The sequence below is a fragment of the Penaeus vannamei genome, chromosome 33 (genome assembly GCF_042767895.1).
Source record: "Penaeus vannamei isolate JL-2024 chromosome 33, ASM4276789v1, whole genome shotgun sequence".
NCBI lineage: Eukaryota > Metazoa > Arthropoda > Malacostraca > Decapoda > Penaeidae > Penaeus > Penaeus vannamei.
Window position 1 is genome coordinate 4,959,244 of NC_091581.1, and position 12,500 is coordinate 4,971,743.

Below are 12,500 nucleotides of genomic sequence, written 5' to 3' on the forward strand. Positions count from 1 at the left end.
ATATATATATATATATATATATATATATATATATATATATATATATATATATATATATATATATATATTTCTTATCCCACCTGTTTTCCCGAGGTCTCTGAAGACGATGCCCTTGTTGCCCTCCCTCTGCCAGGACACCACCGGCTGCGGGAAGCCCTTCGCCTTGCAGCTCAGCTTCACCGAGTCCCCTTCCTTCACCTCTGTGTCCCGGGACGTCTCGTTGTCTATGATTTCGGGAGGGACAACCACCTTCAGGTTCGCCATCTGGAAGGGGGTGGGGAGAGGAGGGTGTTAGAAGGAGGGCTGTTCATTCCTCGCATCTATCAAGCTGTATGTTTATGTTTATCATCGAAATAAGTCTATGTATGTATGTCTTCAAAAATGAGTATGTATTCAGTTTATGCATATCTTCAAAACAGTCTATGTATGTATATATTGGAAATGTCTATGTATGTATATTTTCAAAGTAAGTCTATGTATGTTTATCTTCAAAGTAAGTCTATGTATGGTTATCTTCAGAGTAAGTCTATGTATGTTTATTTTCAAAGTAAGTCTATGTATGTATATCTTTAAAATAAGTCTATGTATGTTTATCTTCGAAATAAGTCTATGTATGTATATCTTCAAAGTAAATTTATGTATGTATATCTTCAAAATAAGTCTATGTATGTATATCTTCAAAATAAGTCTATGTATGTATATCTTAAAAGTAAGTTTGTGTATGTATCTTCAAAATGATTATGTATTCAGTCTATGTATATCTTCAAAATTATGTATCCAGTCTTTTCTATTCTATTCAGTATATACATATGTATTCAGTCTCTGTACATCTTCAGTCTATGTATATCTTTAAAATAATTTTATATATCTTCAAAAATAAGTATGTATTCAATCGATGTATATCTTCGATTTATGTATATCTTCAAATAAGTCTATGTATGTATATCTTCAAAAATAGGTGTTTTCAGTCTATGTATATCTTCAAAAATAAGTATGTAGTCAGTTTATGTATATCTTCGATTTATGTATATCTTCAAATAAGTCTATGTATGTATATCTTCAAAAATAGGTATGTTCTCAGTCTATGTATTTCTTCAAAGTATGTATCCAGTCTATTCTATTCTATTCAGTGTGTAAATATGTATTCAGTATCTGTGTACCTTCAGTCTATGCATATCTTCGAAATAAGTCTACGTATGTATATCTTTAAAAATAAGTATGTTTTCAGTCTATATATTTCCTCAAAAGTATGTATCCAGTCTATTCTATTCTATTCAGTATGTAAATATGTATTCAGTCTAGTCTATTCTATACAGTATGTAAATATGTATTCAGTCTCTGTATATCTTCAATCTATGTATATCTTCAAAATAATTTTATCAGTCTACCTATGCGTTTAATTGTACAACGAAGGTAAACATTGGAGGGTTCGGTTGCCTGTTATTTTATTTTTTTGTTTTTTTATTTTCTATTTTTTTGCGTGGATTTGTAGTGCGAAAATCACGGCGCTTTCTCTTAAATCCTCCACGCGCTTGTGTTGGGGATGTAAAGGTGTTGTTAGAGAGATCCAGAGAAAAAGTGTTATAATATGAATTAATAGATAAGTACATACATGATTATATCTACCTACACACACACACACACACACACACACACACACATATATACACAATCAATGTTTTTTATCAATCTATATATATAAATGTATATATATATATATATATATATATATATATATATATATATATATATATATATATATATACACATATAAGTATGTATGTGTGTGTTTTTTGTGTGTATATGTGTATATATATGTGTGTGTGTGTGTGTGTGTGTGTGTGTGTGTGTGTGTGTGTGTGTGTGTGTGTGTGTGTGTGTGTGTGTGTGTGTGTGTGTGTGTGTGTGTGTGTGTGTGTGTGTGTGTGTTTGTGTGTGCGTATGTGCGTGTGTGTGAGTATCTATTTTACCTAATGTTTATTCTTAACATTCAATTTATTTGTCTATCTAGCTACAAACATCCTACGTATCTATCTGCATTCACAGTTATATGTATGCATGTATAAATCTTTATATATCATTCTTGCTCTGTTATCTATATCAATCAATTTTCCATGTATGTTTATCAATAAATATATAAATAAGTCCACCAGTCTATCCATTCGTATATCTACCAATCTACATATCTCTATGTATGTTTATCAATAAATATATAAAGTCTATCAATCTATCCATTCGTATATCTACCAATCTATGTCTCTATGTATGTTTATCAATAAATATATAGATATGCCTATCATTCTATCCATTCATCTACCAATCTACATCTCTATCTATATCTACAAAAAAAAGGTAAAGAAACCAGACAAATCCACACAAACAAATCTACCAATCTATGTCTCTATGTATGTTTATCAATCAATATATAAAGTCCATTAGTCTATCCATTCATCTACCAATCTACATCTCTATTTATATCTACAAGAAAGATAAAGAAACCAGACAAATCCACACAGACAAATCTACCAATCTACATATCTATATAGCCATCCATCTACCAATTTATATATTTATATCAATCTATCCATCCATCTACCAATCTACATCTCTATCTATATCTACAAAAAAGATAAAGGAAATCAGACAAATCCACAAAAACAGATCTACCAATCTACATATCTATGTATATTTATCAATAAATATATATCCATCCATCTACCAATCTATATATTCACATCAGTCTATCCATCCATCTACCAATCTATCTATTCATATCTACAAAAAAGGTAAAGAAACCAGACAAATCCATACAGACAAATCTACCAATCTACATATCTATGTATGTTTATCAATAAATATATATCCATCCATCTACCAATCTATATATTTATATCAATCTATCCATCCATCTACCAATATATCTATCTATATCTACAAAAAAGGTAAAGAAACCAGACAAATCCACACAGGCAAATCTACCAATCTACATATCTATGTAGGTTCATCAATAAATATATAAATAAGTCCATCAGTCTATCCATTCATCTACCAATCTACATCTCTATCTATATCTACAAGAAAGATAAAGAAACCAGACAAATCCACACAAACAGATCTACCAATCTACATATCTATGTATATTCATCAATAAATATATATCCATCCATCTACCAATCTATATATTCATATCAGTCTATCCATCCATCTACCAATCTATCTATCTATATCTACAAAAAAAGGTAAATAAATCAGACAAATTCACACAAACACAGAAAGGTGAAGCGAGAGTAAATGCTACAAGGTTTAATTCCGTGTTCCCAAGCTCTGTCTGCTCGGGACTGTGTGATTAATACCATCGTTAGTAAATTGGTGTAGTGTGCAAGTTACGCTGGGTTGGTGAGAGCCCACTTCAGCATGCCGACGCTCTCTATTTTGACACTTGTTTTGTAAATAGTGTCAGTGTGTGTCGGTTGTCAGGCTCGCTCCCGATCGAGGCACCAAAGAATTTCGACGCTTATTTTGGGTTATTGGGTGTTTATAAATCTCTTTTATTTGTTGATTTATATTTTAGAGGGATATGGCCAGGTTTTTGAAGATTAAATGTTCAAGGGGGTGGATTTTAGAGAGATAAAAATGGTGTTTTTTGGTGATCGGTTCAAGAAAGTGTTTTTGCTGTCATATCACTCTTACGAGAGAGAGAGAGAGAGAAGAGAAGAGAAGAGAAGAGAAGAGGAGAGAAGAGAAGAGAAGAGAGAGAGAAAGAGAGAGAGAGAGAGAGAAAGAGAGAGAGAGAGAGAGAGAGAGAGAGAGAGAGAAGAGAAGAGAAGAGAAGAGAAGAGAAGAGAAGAGAAGAGAAGAGAAGAGAAGAGAAGAGAAGAGAAGAGAGAGAGAGAGAGAGCGCGAAGACTGTCGAGTCACAAAAGTATGAATATACATCTTCATCCCTTTACTACTAACTCACTAAATGACCAACATATCGAAAACGTTCCAATTTCACAATCCCCACAGGTATCCAACAGGAAAAGATTACGTAAGAGACCCGCTACACAACAACACAAAAACTCCCCGCCGCGTCTGGGTTCGTGTCTGCGTCCGCGGGCGCTTCTAAATCGAAGACTTAATTCCATTCATTAAATCGGGCCTCTTCTCCCACTTAACCTCCCCGCCCCTAAACACGGGAAAGCGCTTCCCGGGGAATCCCCTCGCCCTCACCCGTCCGTCCTCATCAACCCCGTCGCCACGTCCCCCGGGAGCGTCGCCAAGGGAACGGATCCCCCGCCTCCGTCCGAGGGTTGGCGAGGCTCTTGACAGCCGTCTTGACCGCGTGTTCATTAAGTAACATTACCAGCCATTATCTGACCGCTCCGAGGCCGTTAACTGCTACATTAGTCGCCCATTACCCGGCCGGGAGTCCGCTCTAACTATCGCTGGGTCTAATCACACGCGGCCTTTTAACCGCCGTCGGAGTAGCTCTCCCTCCTCGACCCCGACGGCGGCTGCTTCGTCAGCGAGGGCCGGCGGAGGGTGGCTGGGGGCGGCGGGACTGGTGTTTTGCGCGGGATTAGGCGACGGGATTGGTGTTTCATAATGCGATTTGGCGGTGTGACTGGTGTTTTGTACGTGTGATTAGGCGGTGTAACTGGTGTGTGTGATTAGGTGGTATGAATGGTATTGTGTGTGCGATTAGGCGGCGTGACTGGTATTTTGTGTGCGATTAGGCGGCGTGACTGGTATTTTGTGTGCGATTAGGCGGCGTGACTGGTATTTTGTGTGCGATTAGGCGGCGTGACTGGTATTTTGTGTGCGATTAGGCGGCGTGACTGGTATTTTGTGTGCGATTAGGCGACGTGACTGGTGTTTTGTGTGCGATTAGGCGACGTGACTGGTATTTTGTGTGAGATTAGGCGGCGTGACTGGTATTTTGTGTGCGATTAGGCGGCATGACTGGTATTTTGTGTGCGATTAGGCGGTGTGACTGGTATTTTGTGTGCGATTAGGCGATGTGACTGGTGTTTTGTGTGCGATTAGGCGGCGTGACTGGTATTTTGTGTGCGATTAGGCGACATGACTGGTATTTTGTGTGCGATTAGGCGGCGTGACTGGTATTTTGTGTGCGATTAGGCGGTGTGACTGGTATCTTATGTGCGATTATGCGACATGACTGGTATTTTGTGTGCGATTAGGCGACATGACTGGTGTTTTGTGTGCGATTAGGCGACGTGACTGGTATTTTGCGTGCGATTAGGCAGCGTGACTGGTATTTTGTGTGCGATTGAACGGCGTGACTGGTATTTTGTGTTCCTGATAAAACGGCGTGACTGTTATTTTGTGTGCCTGATTAAGCGGCGTGACTGGTATTTTGAGCGTGTGATTTGCAGTACGAATGTTAGTGTGACTGGAATGGTAATTTGTGTGTATGTATTACATGACCGTGTGATTTGCTAGATTAGTGTGTTAGTGATAATGTTTATCTTCGTGATCTGAAGTGTAAATGGTAGTTGAATGTGTGCGATTGGATTGATGATTTTCTCTCTCTCTCTCTCTCTCTCTCTCTCTCTCTCTCTCTCTCTCTCTCTCTCTCTCTCTCTCTCTCTCTCTCTCTCTCTCTCTCTCTCTCTCTCTCTCTCTCTCTCTCCTCCCCTCTCTCTCTCTCTCCTTCTCTCCTCCCCCCCCTCTTTCTCTCCTTCTTTCCCCCCCTCTCTCTCTCTCTCAATCTCTTTTTTTCTCTCTCTCTCCTTCTCTCTCTCTCTCTCCCCTCTCTCTCTCTCTCTCTCTCTCTCTTCTTTACCTCTCTCCTTCTCTTTCTCTCTCTTCTTCCTCTCTCTCTCTCTCCTTCTCCTTCCTCTCTCTCTCTCTCTCTCTCTCTCTCTCTCTCTCTCTCTCTCTCTCTCTCTCTCTCTCTCTCTCTCTCTCTCTCTCTCTCTCTCTCTCTTCTTTTCTCTCTCTCTCTCTCTCTCTCTCTCCTTCTCTCCCCCTCCCCCTCCTCTCTCTCTCTCTCTATCTATCTATCTATCTCTCTCTCTCTCCCCATTCTCTCTCCCCTACTCTCTCTCTCTCTCTCTCTCTCTCTCTCTCTCTCTCTCTCTCTCTCTCTCTCTCTCTCTCTCTCTCTCTCTCTCTCTCTCTCTCTCTCTCCTTCTCTCTCTCTCTTCCTCCTTCCTCTCTTATAATCTAACGGTGTAATCTATAGGTTTGCGTGTGTGATTTGCGGTGTGACTGTTAATTTCTCTTTGTGATTTACTGCGTGTGTGCGTTTATGTGCTGCGATGGATGGGTTATGCGTGATTTGTGATTTAAATTGCATTTGGAATATGTCTCTGCTTATGTGTGCGTGTGTGTGCGTGTTATTTTGAGTGTGTAGGTTGTTGGGTAACTGGTAGGTTGAATAGCTTAGTGGAAGGAGGTAGGAGTATGTTTTCCTTATGTAGCCCCTCCTTTCTTTCTTTCTCTATCTCTTTCTCTATGTCTATCTTTCTTTCTCTCTCTCTTTCTCTATCTCTATCTTCCTCTCTCTCTCTCACTCCCCTTTCTCTCTCTCTCTCTCTCTCTCTCTCTCTCTCTCTCTCTCTCTCTCTGTCTCTCTCTCTCTCTCTCTCTCTCTCTCTCTCTCTCTCTCTCTCTTTCTTTCTTCTCCCTCTCTTTCTTCCTTTCTCCCTCCTCTCTCTCTCTCTCTCTCTCTCTCTCTCTCTCTCTCTCTCATTCTTTCCGTCCCGCCCTACTTCCTCCTTTCCCCTCTCTCTCTATCTCGCTCTCCAATCTTCTCTCCCGCTTCTCCAATCTCCCTCCCTCCCCCCAGCTCTAATTCTATTTATTGTCAGTCATTAACGTCCTTCTATCTTTCTCAACAGAAAGGTAGACCCCTCCTGCCTCACCCCTCCTGCCTCACACCTCCTTCCCTCTCCCTCTCCCCCTCCTCCCTTCTTCTCCCTCTCTATCACCCCTCCTCCTCCTTCTCCCTCTCCCTCTCTCTCTCTCTCTCTCTCTCTCTCTCTCTCTCTCTCTCTCTCTCTCTCTCTCTCTCTCTCTCTCTCTCTCTCTCTCTCTCTCTCTCTCTCTCTCTCTCTCCTCCTTCTCCCTCTCCCCTGCTCATCTCTCTCCCTCTCCCTCACTCATCACCCTCCCTCTCGCTCACTCATCCCCCTCCTTCTCCCTCTCCCTCTCTCTCACTCATCATCCCCCTTCCTCTCCCTCTCCCTCACTCATCCCCCTTCCTCTCCCTCTCCCTCCTCTCTTCCCCTTCCCTCTCCCTCTCCCTCACTCATCCCCTTCCTCTCCCTCTCCCCCACTCATCCCCTCCCTCTCCTTCTCCCCCTTCCTTCTCCCTCTCCCTCTCCTCCTCCCTCTCCCTCACCCCCTCCCCTCTCCCTCTCCCTCTCCCTCTCTTTCTCCTCCTCCCTCTCCCTCACTCATCCCCCTCCTTCTCCTTCCCTCTCCCTCTCCCTCTCCCTCTCCCTCACTCATCCCCCTTTCCTCTCACTCATCCCTCTCTCTCTCTCCTCCCTCCCCTCCCTCTCCCTCTCCCTCACTAATCCCCCTTTCCCTCACTCATCCCCCTGCTTCTCCTTCTTCCCCTTCCCTCTCTCACACCCCTCCCTCTCCCTCTCCCTCACTCATCCCCCTTTCCCTCACTCATCCCCCTCCTTCTCCTTCTCCCCCTTCCCTCTCCCCCTCTCTCTCCTCCTCCCCCTCCCTCTCCCTCTCTTTCTCCTCCTCCCTCTCTCACACCCCTCCCCCTCCCTCTCCCTCTCCTCCCTGCGGGTTTGTGTTTCAACCGCGAGTATGAGGTTACCAGGCAATCAAGAACAATCTGTTCATCCTCCCTTCTCTCTCGCCCCCCTCATCTCTTCCCCTCTTCTTCTCATTCCCCCCCTCTTCTTCTCTTCCTTCATCTATTTCCCCTCTTCTTCTTCTCTTCCTTCGCCTCTCTCCCTTTCTTCTTCTCTTCCCCCCTCTTATTCTCTCCCCTTCTTGTCTCTTTATCTCTTTTCCCTCTTCTTCTCTTCCTTCGCCTCTCTCCCCTTCTTTTCCTTCTCTTCTTGTCTTCTTCTCTTCTCTCCCCCTCTTCTTCTCTTCTTTTCTTTTTCTCTTCCTCTCTTCGTCTCTTTTCCTTGTCCTCTCTACTTTTGTGTCTTTATTTTCGATATTCGTTTGTTCATCTTATTTCCTTCTGTCTTCTGTTTTTGTTTTTTTAGATATCTTGTTCTCTCTTTTCTTCTGTCTTTCATTCGTCGTTTTTTATCATCTTTTTGTTTCCTTTCTTCGTTGAGTCTTTTTTTCGTCTTTTTAGCGTTCTCCATTTACGTGCATTTCCCCTTTTTCTTCTTCTTTCTTTTCCTTTTCATGGAGCGATGAAACCTATTGTATACTCTCTCTCGAATCTTGTCTATATTCATCTATTCTCCATCTCTCTCTCTCTCTCTCTATCTATCTATCTCTCTTTCTCTCTCTCTCCCTCTCCCCCTTTCTCTCTCTCTCTCTATCTCTGTCTCTATCTCTATCTTTTTTATCCCTTCGTCTCTTCTCCATTTCCTAAAAGCTTATTTTTTCCTAACGTGGTCTATCCCCCTTTCAAACTTCTGTGACATTTTTTGCTTTATTCTTTTCAACTTTTTTGCTTCCTGTCATCTCTCTCTTTCTTCCGTTCCCATTCTTCTGAATCGTTCTTTTCATTTTCTCTCTTCTTTCCCTCTACTTCTCTCCCTTATTCTTTTTCATTCGCTTTCCATCTCCCTTTCCACTTTTTTCCCTTCCTCTTTTTTCTATTTCCTTTCTTTTCTTTCGTAATTTTTAACTCTCAAGTTTCTTCCCTAATATTTATTTTTATCTCTTCCCTCCTTCTTTTATTATCCTTCTTCGCCTATTTCTTTATTTTTATTCTTCGCTCAATTTCATATACTTCCCCCTCTCTATTAATATAATATACTTTCTTCTCTCTCTCCCATCCCCTCTCTTCTCCATTTTCTTTCTTCTTCTCCTTCTAATTCTCTATCTTCACCTGTTCACATCTTTACACTTTCCATCCCTCCCTCCCTCCATCCTACCTTCCCCCCTATTTCTCCCTCCCTCCTCTATTTCCCTTCCTTCCTTTACCCTCCCCTATTTCCCTTCCCCTCTCCTATTTCCCCTTCCTCCCCTCTCTCCCCTCCATCCTTCCCTCTCCTCCCCCATTTCTCCTTCCTTCCCTCCCCTATTCCCCCTTCCTCTCCTCCCTTCCCCATTTCTCCCTTCCTTCCCCTCCCCCATTTCTCCTTCCTTCCCTCCCCTATTTCCCCTTCCTCCCCTCTCTCCCCTCCATCCTTCCTTCCCATCTATCCCCCCTTCCTCCCCTCCACCCTCCATCCTTCCTTCCCCTCCCCTATTTCCCTTCCTTCCTTCCTTCCTCCCTTCCCCCAATCTTCGAACGACCTCTTCCCCAGGGATGACCTTTTATAGAGAGGCTTCCGTAATAGGGCAGCTCTGAATGGCCCCGTCATAAAAGTGTAATGAGTTTCATTTACATAAGCGCTGCTACTTTTACCTGAGTTTTAATTACTTACAAGATAAAGAATTGTAATTACGAAGGCAGACCACTTCGAACCTGGCCGATCGGGTTCTCGAATTTATAAGAGTTCGCGTGATTTAGTGAGTTGGGCGGGAGGAGGAGAAGGAAGGAGAAGGAGAAGGAGGAGAAGAAGGAGGAGAAGAAGGAGGAGAAAGAGGAGGTAGGAGGAAAAAGAGGAGGAGGAGAAGAAGGAGGAGAAGGAGGAGAAAGAGGAGGAGAGGAAGGAGAAGGAAGAAGGAGGGGAAGGAGGAGAAGAAGGAAGGAGAAAAGGAGGAGAAGGAGGAGAAGGAGAAGGAGGAGGAAGGAGGAGAAAGAGGAGGAGTAGGAGAGAAGAAGGAGGAGAAAGAGGAGGAGGTAGGAGGAGAGAAGGAGGTAGGAGGGAGGAGGAGAAGGAGGGAGGAGAAGGAGGAGAGAGAGGAGGTAGAGAGCAGAAGAAGGAGGAAGAAGAGGAGAAAGAGGAGGAGGTAGGAGGTAGGAGGGGGAGAAGGAGAAGGAGGAGAAAGAGGAGGAGGGGAATGGAGGAGAGAAGAGGAGAGGGGAAGAGAAGGAGGAGGAGGAGAAGGAGGAGCAGGAGAGAGAGGAGGAGAAGAGGAGGAGAAATAAGAAGGAGGAAGGAAGGAGGTGAGGAGGAGAAAGAGGAGGTAGGAGGAGGGGGAGGAGAAAGAGGAGGTAGGAGAAAAGAAGGAGGAGAAGAGGAGGTAGGAGGAGGAGAAAAGGAGGGGGAGGAGAAGGAGGGAGAGGAGAAGAGAGAGGAGGGAGGTAGGAGGAGGAGAAGGAAGAGAAAGAGGAGGAGAAGAAGGAGGAGGTAGGGGAGTAGGAGAAGGAGGGGGAGGAAAAGAGGGAGGGAGAGAAGGAGAGGAGGAAAAGATGAGGGTGAGAGGAGAAGGAGGAGAAAGAGGAGGAGGTGGAAGAGGAGAAAGAGAAGAAGGAAGAGATTAGGACGAAGAGGAAATGTAAGAGGGAGAAAAAAGGTAATGAAAATAAATTAGAGGCAGAGAAGGACGCAGCGGACGAAGAGAAGAAAGAAACAGAGGAGGAGAAGGAGGAGGAGGAGAGGGCACAGTAAGAGCGAGATAAAGGGAAGGAAGCGAGATAAAGACTATCTGCCAGTTTGTTAGAATTGTGGGAGGCCCGACCCAAAGAATATTCGCAAACATGCATAAATAAAGAAATAAATGCATATTTATCAGTCTAGACATGCATATCAACCGGGCAAATAGATAGATAAATGTAAATCAATCAGATATATAGACAGATATGCATTCATTTCTGTGTATATGCATGTCTGTATTTACGAATATTCATTGGGTCGGGCCTGGCACAATTTTAACAAACCGGGAGTATATCAGTGATCTAACGTTGCATATACCTGTCTATCTTTCTGTATAACCATAATTCACGTCACTCACAACACATATGTTATAATTACCTGTCTTGTATCACACTAATTGCCTTTGTACATAAAAACACGGTTTACTTCTGACCATATATTTAGAGAAATTAGATACATCTACATAGACGGTTTACTTGTGATAATACATTTAGAGAATTTAGATAGATTTACAAATTTTCATTATTGCATTCGGAATCATTACGAAATTCTTGAATATTCAATACACGGACTGTATATTCAATGGCTTACATTGATTCACTTGATACAGTTCAATTCAAATCAATACATTTTACAAATAGATACGATAATGATTAAATGGTTAGATAAATAAAGAATTAAATGAATATACAATCTTATAAATACATATAAAAAGTAGGTACACTTATAAATAGATAAATAAATGAAAAGAGAGAAAGATAAAGAGATAGATAGAGGTAGATATATAGATGGATAGAGAGAGAATGAGAGAGAGAATGACTAACAGACTAACAAGCAAATATACAGACAAACAATAAATAAATGAATAGAGAGAAAGATAAACAGATAGATAGAGATAGATAGATAGATAGAGAGAATGACTAACAGACTAACAAGAAAACATACAGACAAACAATAGATAAATGAAAAATAGATATAGGTAGATGAATAGAAAGACAACCAGCCAACAAGGCATACAAGATAAATAAATAGATAGAGACAGATAGATATACAGAGATAGAGAGATAGAGAGAAAGAGAGAGAGAATGACAAACAGCCCTAACAACCAAACACACAGTCAGACAAACAGGCAAACGAGCAGGTAAACAAACTGAAATAACCGAACAAATCCATGAAAAGGCCCCTTCGCGACTCCAAGACCCGAGAGAGAGAGAGAGAGAGAGCAGCTGGGTCAGCCCCCCCCCCTTCAAAAAATCGCCTCCTTTCCATTCACTATTCAATAAAGGCCTTTCAATGCATATGCAACGTTCTATTCAACTGCTCCATTACACGGAATGTCAACTCGGATTCTGCATACCGACGACGCTGAACGTAACCGCTTTTGGTTCTCTTCGACGTTTAGGTTTTGTGAGAGGGAACGTTGCGAGAGGGAACGTTGTGAGAGGGAACGTTGTAGGAGGAAACGTTGTGAGAGGAAATGTTGGGAGAGGGAACGTTGGGAGAGGAAACGTTGGGAGAGGGAACGTTGGGAGAGGGAACGTTGTAGGAGGAAACGTTGTGAGAGGAAATGTTGGGAGAGGGAACGTTGGGAGAGGAAACGTTGGGAGAGGGAACGTTGTGAGAGGGAACGTTGGGAGAGGGAACGTTGTAGGAGGAAACGTTGGGAGAGGAAACGTTGTGAGAGGGAACGTTGTGAGAGGGAACGTTGCGAGAGGAAATGTTGGGAGAGGGAACGTTGGGAGAGGAAACGTTGTGAGAGGAAATGTTGCGAGAGGAAACGCTGTGAGAGGGAACGTTGGGAGAGGGAACGTTGTGAGAGGAAAGGAAATGTTGTGAGAGGGAACGTTGGGAGAGGGAACGTTGTGAGAGGGAACGTTGGAAGAGGGAACGTTGAGAGAGGGAACGTTG

The 12,500-nt window shown here is 42.5% G+C and overlaps 1 protein-coding gene across 1 annotated transcript in view; it reads right to left on the bottom strand.

The window, feature by feature from the left end:
* Nucleotides 1-12,500, bottom strand: part of LOC113818263 (lachesin) — a 145,039-nt gene that overhangs the window by 12,128 nt on the left and 120,411 nt on the right. The window contains exon 5 of the mRNA XM_070144986.1: nt 81-264. Coding sequence (XP_070001087.1) covers nt 81-264 — 184 coding nt within the window. The remainder of the gene's footprint in view (nt 1-80; nt 265-12,500) is intronic.